At 46.5% G+C, this 7,747-nt stretch overlaps 1 protein-coding gene across 1 annotated transcript in view; it reads left to right on the top strand.

Moving 5' to 3' along the window:
• LOC104514736 (centromere protein P-like) overlaps positions 1-7,435 on the top strand; it is an 8,586-nt gene extending 1,151 nt beyond the window's left edge. Inside the window, exons 2-4 of the mRNA XM_010158494.1 lie at positions 4,348-4,427; positions 6,947-7,038; positions 7,302-7,435. Coding sequence (XP_010156796.1) covers positions 4,348-4,427; positions 6,947-7,038; positions 7,302-7,435 — 306 coding nt within the window. The remainder of the gene's footprint in view (positions 1-4,347; positions 4,428-6,946; positions 7,039-7,301) is intronic.
• The last annotated feature ends 312 nt before the right edge of the window (positions 7,436-7,747 follow it).

Genomic DNA, 7,747 nt, shown 5'->3' with positions numbered 1-7,747 from the left:
CTGGCGTGTTCTGGAGGTTCCAGACTTCTCCTGTTGACTTTCGGTTCAGAAGTAGTCTCAAAAAATGCAACTTTGAGACAAAAACCTTCTCAAAACCATGGCTATCTTATACATCTTCATCTGCTTCCATTATGGGTTTTTCTTTCACCCTTGTATCCCGATTTTGAGTGCACCTCAAGTTACACAGTGCTGCTCTTGCCCAGTCGAGCAGTGGAGAGGGGGGAAAGGACAGGAAAATAGGATGCCTTTCCTTTTCATTTCTTGAGTATTTGTATTGGCAGACTGTTTTGTCATATCTGTGGAAGTCTGAGAAGTGCCTGCTGGTGCCAGGCAAGTTACATTTCTCAGAGAAATCTCGCATTGACTTAGGGCTTGCCACCATGCTTTAAAAATACAGGAAAGTATAAATCCTTGTTACAAGTTCATGTTGGTGACAGCTGCCTTACAGGGTAAAATGTTTTAGTTAACTGAAATCCATTATTGTCCAATATCTAAAAACGAAACTCATCAAAGCAATGTAAATTACACTTTTAGGATGATAATTGGTTGAAAATGAATATGCGGCGTTGCGTTTATGGCAGATTAACGTAGTATGAGATCGAGGATGAGAGTCCTTGGTGAAGTTAGCACCAAACATTTTAGCAGTGTGCATTAAGGACAGATTGGTGGTGAGACCAGATCTCATAAATGGAACTGTAGTTATCTCTGCTAGCAGGAGGCTTAGTCAAGGAGAAATACAAACTAATTCCCAAAAATGTAATTGCTGCACTCACATTCATTTCGTAGCTTGGTGATTGCTGCTGGTTTTACGTATCTGTTGGGCTTGATCACGGCAACAGTAAGATGATTCCTTTTGTTGTTATCTTAGACTACTGTAATTTAAAAATCAGGTTTCTGCTAAAACCAGAGAAGGAGGTCGCTGGGGCGTGGAGCTACACTGAATTCAGGCTGTCTCCCCAAGTCGGGGGACAGTGCCCTGTGATGGCTTCCCACGCTGGCTACCTGACGGATTGACTGTAGTTCTCGCAGTGCATAGGAGACTGGTGGCACTGGGTTTGACTGTGTAATCCCTCTGGAATTCAATCATGTTGTTACTGGTATTCTACACTGTCTAGAATTATCACCATTTTTGCAAATAATTTGCATTTGATTTGCTGAACTTATGTTGATGTTATTTAGGGCCTCGATGCTACCACCATGTGTATGACTTCAGTGGATGATCCTGTGGCCTTAGCTGAGCACAACACACATATAAATCACCCTGAATCAGAGCCTAAGTGGAGCATCTGTGGTAGATTTAGAAGTAGCTGACGCCTATGGAGGGACTTGAGCAGCATGAGCTGCTTTTCACTCTTTGTGTACTTCTTGCAGAGTGCCAAGTTCAGAATTAGCCATGAGCGTGAACTGCTGTTCCGTCTAAGAGCAGAGTAGCATGTTTTCTCAGTAAGTGGGTGAGAAGCCAATTTGTCTGCTTTCAGTACAGCTTCTGCCCTGCCAATTTAGCTTTGCATTCTTAGTGATGGCTCCCAAGCCGAGTGACTTAAACCATTTTCTGTAGAAGAGTGTTAGTGTGCAGAAAATGGCAATGCAGCCTTAAACAGCTGAAGAACAGCATGTTTTGTTTAAAGATAGATACTACAGGTTTACTCACTCAGGTGGTGCTCTGTGTGTGTGAGATCTGCCATGGGAGAAAGGGAAGATGGTGTATTCCGTCCCGATGGTCGTCCCTTTGTGATTTGAGACTATTTCTGGCTTAGACAAAAGTTCCCATAAGATTCCCTGCTTGGACTCCTGAAGGAGCTGGAAAAACCATTTCCATCCAGAAGTAATAATAGCATGAGCTTTTGGGTTTGACCATAAACTGACATTTAAAAGTCATCAGAGGGAAGATATTTCTTGATTAAAGGCAGGTTTTGCTTAATACAGTTGTAGCTGATCTTTCCCATCTGGCATCGCGCTACTTGATGTTGCTCTCCTCTTCACGAGATCCCATAGGAGTTACTGACTTTCCCAAGAGACCTTCCAGTGGATCAGGTCATTCCGTTACCCTGTGTATTGCTCGGCTTTCCTTTTCCCTGGGGAAAGCTTATAAAGGTTGCACAGCAAAGAATATGAGGTGTTGATCTGCTACCCACAAAGTGTGTTTGGAACTGTCGTCCTGTCGGGACGGTGGCAGTGTGTGCATACAGTGTGCCTGGATTTCCACTTACCTGTGGGATACAGATGTTATGCTTCATATGTGGGATATGGAAGGTGGCCTGTGGGACTGCATTTCCTGGGGTTTTCCCTAAACTGTCAGTGGTTAACACTTCTCACTCAGTCCTGGGTGCCGTAGTTTTGCTTCCCACCCCTGCTGCACATATCTCTAGGTGAGACGGGCAGCCACGCGTCCTTCCCTGGGTGCCGCCGTGTGCCACTGCTGGTCGTTGGTTTTAGCATGTAACACGCCTTAGGAGACGTGGGTATTTGTGTTTCGGCTTTAGGTGTGTTTTGTGGCTTGCTAAAATATGATCTTTCCTGCTAAACTGGATTTTGTCCCAGATCCTGTGAATTTCACACAAGATCAGATTCTCACAGCATTCAGACCGCTTGCCAAAGCCCTGGCTTCTAGCGAAGGCACGGAATAACTGCGTCCTGCCCCGCGCGCAGAGCTCACCCGCGCAATCTCCAAGGTACAGGCAGGCTAAATCACAGCTCAGGAATCATGCGCTTGGAGATTTCCTCGAGATACCCCTGGTTCCTGCACGACACACATACTTGCTGGGGGTAAATGCACTGGTCACGGCAGCTATGCAGGAACTCCCACACAAGCCATGGGTGCCTTTCCCAGCAGTTTGAAAACTGGAACTCTTCTCTGGTGCCTCTGGCCTATTTTTCTCTTGTGATTCCCAAAGGCCTCAGTATGGGCGGATGAAGATAAAACCTGACTCAGTGTTTAGCTATGGGATGTCTTGTAAATGAGGAACTAAGAGTCATGTTCAGATGAAAAGCTAATCCTAAATTTCTAATACTCGCGACGTGGAGCTAAAGAGGTCACGAGGTTCTCGCAGCCCTGTGATACCAGACAAACGCATGTCGTGAATGGGTTAAAGACCTGGGTTATTGGGAAGGAAAGCCTGAAAAACTTGTTGAATTTTGTCATCAGAGGAGCCTAATTCCACAGGGAGTCAAGCTGTAAAAAGATGGCTGCTCTGCTAGGCAAGAGGCCTTAGGTCAGCCATGTCTTCATGCGGCAGCTCCCGTGCACTGGGCTGTGCCTTGAGTGTCCATCCCCAGGACAGATCATGGTCTTTATCCCCATAGTAAATACAGTACTAGATACTTTGTAGAAATTAAAGCTGGCAAATTCCATGTGGTTTATGTCATTTGGCATTCTGCACAAACCCCTTCAGTTTGTCACAGATTCCTAAACCAGAGCAAGGTCACATCTGGTAGCAATTTCAGTCTGCCAGATGAGGCGTAATCCCATCAAACCCAGCTCGTTCTCTCCAGTGCCCTTCAAAGACGAGCTCTCCTGCTCCTTTTCCCCAAGACATACCACTTGCCCCGTGAGCGCTGTGGAGGGATTTGGGCTGACAGGCGTTTCACACTTTATAAACTGCCATTTTTGGCACACAGCTCTGTATGCAGTACGTAAGGCAGTACCAGGGAGTAACAGTGCTGAAGGCTCTGCTGCCTTTTGCAATCGCGTGTCCCTGCAGGCTGCAGCAACCAAGTCCCAGTAAGATGAAGTTTAACAGGAATCAGTGGCTTTATATGTTTTACCATAAAACATTTCTGTTGCCCCGCTGAATTTAGATAATAGTGGTTATTTTGGTATCTCAGTGCCTTGGTTATGTCATGTTTCAAAACACTGTATGGAACTTGGTGATCCACTTCTGCAAAAGGACTGTCACATCCAAGTGTACTAGCAAGGTTATTTAAATCTTGGGGGTGTGCTAGTGAAATGGTGATGTGTTACAGTGTTAGTAAATCACATTAACACAACTTAGTTATACAGCATTCTTTCAGGATTTCCTAGGCCTTGCACAGGGTCCTCTAAGGCCTGCTTGTACAAGTGCACGAGACTGGGTTTTCCTCTGGGGTGACCAAATTTCAGCATCTCTTGATACCATATGCATGACACTACGAAAAAACTCCAAACCCCAAAACCCCAAGCAACCAGAACTTAAAAAAAAAAAAAAAAAGAAAACCCAAAGCTGTCAGAATTTTAAACGAGTATTGTTACTCTTAGAGATGCAGGCTAATAAAATCCATGGCAGCTGGAGAGCACTAGCCAGAAATCACCTTGGCTACAATGATTTTCTGTGACATAATTTGTGCCCTTTCGAACCCATTTTTTCACAGGCCAAATATCCCGACATTGTGACCCTTCCGGAAGGACTGCTGGGAGATTATATAATTCTAAGGAACCCTAGAATTCCTGGGTAAGCCAATAAATATATTTCTTGATTTATGCAGATAAAGAATTGTGAAATGAATGGTGAACATCTGTAGGTAATTGGTCTGCTATTGTCGCTCTTTGCTTTGTTAACGCCTCAGTCACAGAGATTAGATCGTGTCTGTTACATTTTAGGGCTATAACCACACATTAAAAACATAAGGAGGAAAAAAAAAACACCAAAAAGACCAAAAAATATAGGTACAGGCTCCATGCAGGTGGCCTTGGAGGAAAGTCAGTTGATGGTATGACTGTGTGTGCCCACTCATCTACAAAGCTAGGTGGGAAAGACGAAGGGCTCTAGCAGGCTTTTCATTTGCATTTTAAGGAAAAAAAATAATACTCTATTAGTACCTTGGGTTTGGAAGCTCATGCTGCAGTGAAGAGTCTCAATTCAAAGTTCAGCAATGTGGGATGGATGCCTCCTCCCTCTCGCACACCAGAAGACCGGGTTCAGCTGGATTTGTGCCATCTTGGTTTCCTTCCTGTGTGACATGACAGAGCACTGGGCAGAACAAGCCAACAACCCCCTTGGTGTGTCAGGGCGGGCCACTGGCAACTGTCCTCTCTGGGATAACGCAGGGTTTTCCACCCCGGGCCTGATGGAAGGGGCCAATGCAGCGTGCCAGCCGTCACTTACAGCTCCTGCCGCTGCCTGTGGGAGGAGGTGCGGTGACCACACGTCGCTGACCCGAAGCCCCTGCTCTGGCCTTCCACTGCAGAATGGAAAGTCAGCTGCGGTTCCCACTGAAAGCAACTGTAGCTGGTTTTCCATTGTTTTAGAAGGAAATCAGATGCCGAAAGGGAATCGTGCACTGCCCTTTGTTGTTATTACTCTAGTGCATGCGCTGGGTTAGTCTGGGCTCCCATGTCCTGGCAGGTTTGTGCTTGTACATAGAGAAAAAACCCTTGAAGTTGCGTGTCAGACAATGTAATCGTCAGGAATTCCGTAAGGACCAAGGAAAGTATCTTGTGAAGAAAGCGGGGAGATTTAGATTGGATATCAGGAAGAAGTTCTTCCCAGAGAGGGTGGTGAGGCACTGGAACAGGTTGCCCAGAGAAGCTGTGGATGCCCCATCCCTGGAAGTGTTCAAGGCCAGGCTGGATGAGGCTTGGAGCAACCTGGTCTAGTGGAAGGTGTCCCTGCCCATGGCAGGGGGGGTGGAACTAGATGGGCTTTAAGGTCCCTTTCAACCCAAACCATTCTGTGATTCCTTCCCCCTACTACGTCTTCACTATGGCATCCCCTAACTTAGATGGAAAGAAGTGGAAATGAAGCACAGCTCCATCCCATTTGTTTGTGGAACTAGCAAATGCTAGAGCGCTGCCTTGGTTTAGCCAGATGGGCCGTGGAAAGCGCAGTGCTTCAGCGTGTCCTTCCACCAATGAGAAAACAAGAGGCTTTGGTTTACAGCTTCTCTGCCGGCAGGTGCCAAGTTCCACTGCACGTTCTCTTGCACCCACAACATGAAATCCAAAAGCACTTCTGTGGGTTGGTAGAAAATACATTTGCATGTTCATTTGTTTGCAATTCCCAGAACAAGCTGTGCACGAATTCTCAAAGGATTTTTAACACTGAGGTGGCAACAGGCTGACAAATTGACTTTAAGGGAAGCTTTTATAGTTGTGATTGTTCAGACACTGAGAAAAAGGGATGTCCTCCCGGCTGTGAGTTGTCCTTGTGCCGATGACCTTGGGCTTAGGAAAGCCTTGCTTCCAGTGAGGAACACGCCTCAGAGCAGGTGGTGGAAGGGAATGCAGAATGCAGGTTACCAAGCAGCACGTCTCCTGCGAATGTCGCTCTAGAGCTGCCTCTGTGCACCCCACAGAAACCCTTCCCCTGCAGAAGCTGCTGCCCGTCTCTTCCCTGTGTGTGATCTTGTCCTGCTGCGAAAGCTGGAAATAATCGTGGGCCTTGCAAAAACGTCCTTGAAGGAGTAAGCATGGTTAAGATTTTGTTAAATTCAAAGCAAACAAATGCTGGAACCTAGGCCTTGGGTACTTTTATCCCTGTGCGTTATTCTGAAAAGGCAGCGGGAGGGACCTTACTCCAAACCCAGAACATCACTGTTCAGGAAACACTTCTGCAGGGTTTCCGTGCTGTGCCTAGCACAACAGCTGACCCCAGGGTGCAGACAGCACATGAGGGCCTGGCGCGCGGGAAGCGTGCTTCCTTCCCTTTCCCGCCCTACTTTGTACCCTCGCACCACAGCAGCTCACCAGCCAGAAGAGACAAAGGGAAGAAGCAGGGGGAAAAATCCTGGAGGTTGACAAATTGAATGTACCTGGAAATGGGGAAACAGCCGTTCCTTGTCAACAGATTACCCGCTTTCCTTGGGTCAGCAGATCCGTAGTTCTGATTCTCAAATACAGATGCACTACCTGAGGGGAATTTTGTAGGAGATGTGCATCTCCTGGGTGTTCTACCTTCTGCTCTGAAGAAACCTTAAAGACAGGCGGTTGCCTGCTTAACACTGACCTAACTTCTCTGTGCACGTGACACAGGTTTGAGTTAATGATTGTTTGGAAGATACACATCGATGAAGAAGGGAGAATCACACCTGTTCTGGACCTTCTGACCAAAGTACCGGAGCAAGGTAACGTCATTCACTTTGGAGCCTTCACGTAGAAGGCCTGTCCCCTTAAGTGGCCGATGTACCTCTAGAGAGACAACGGCAGTCCATCCTGCAGACCCCCACAGGCACAGCAATGTCCTAAGCTTCCCCCCCCCCCCCCGTAACAGAAAAGGGCTTACAGCAGCATGTGTCCCCTTCTCTTCCAGAGAGGGGCAACCTCTTTTGCCCAGCCCCCGCAGCCCCCTCCCCCAACAGCGCGGCCCCCATGTGTGTTTTCCTTGCAGTCTTGGAGCGGAAGATGGCAACTGTTGAAACTGCACCCGCCCGCTTCCGCAGCATGCTGCGTCTGTTGGGGATCGAGACAGCTCTGGAGAACCTGATCACGGCCCTTCGCTCGGGAAGCTGCATGCCAGCGTGACTTACGACAAGTAGCCATTCCAGAAGTAGTTTTAATTAAGATATTGTGTTACACTGTCTATAATTTTATTGAATATAAACATTAAGTTATTTTCCATTTAGAAACCATACTCATAAAACATGCTATCTGTACAATTATGGCACGTTATATATAAATTGTCATGACATGAAAATAAATACAGCCATTTAAATACAAAAATGCCAAATAAAATAGTTACATGTACAGAGTGATTTCGTTATAAATTTATCTTTCTGAATCATTAATGTACCAGAGTGGTTTATCTTCTTAACATTTTCTAGATACCTGGAAAGT

The sequence above is a fragment of the Eurypyga helias genome, unplaced genomic scaffold (genome assembly GCF_000690775.1).
Source record: "Eurypyga helias isolate BGI_N326 unplaced genomic scaffold, ASM69077v1 scaffold18239, whole genome shotgun sequence".
Taxonomy (NCBI): Eukaryota; Metazoa; Chordata; class Aves; order Eurypygiformes; family Eurypygidae; genus Eurypyga; species Eurypyga helias.
The sequence above is the reverse complement of the archived record's forward strand: the minus strand, read 5'-3'. Positions and strand labels throughout refer to the sequence as shown.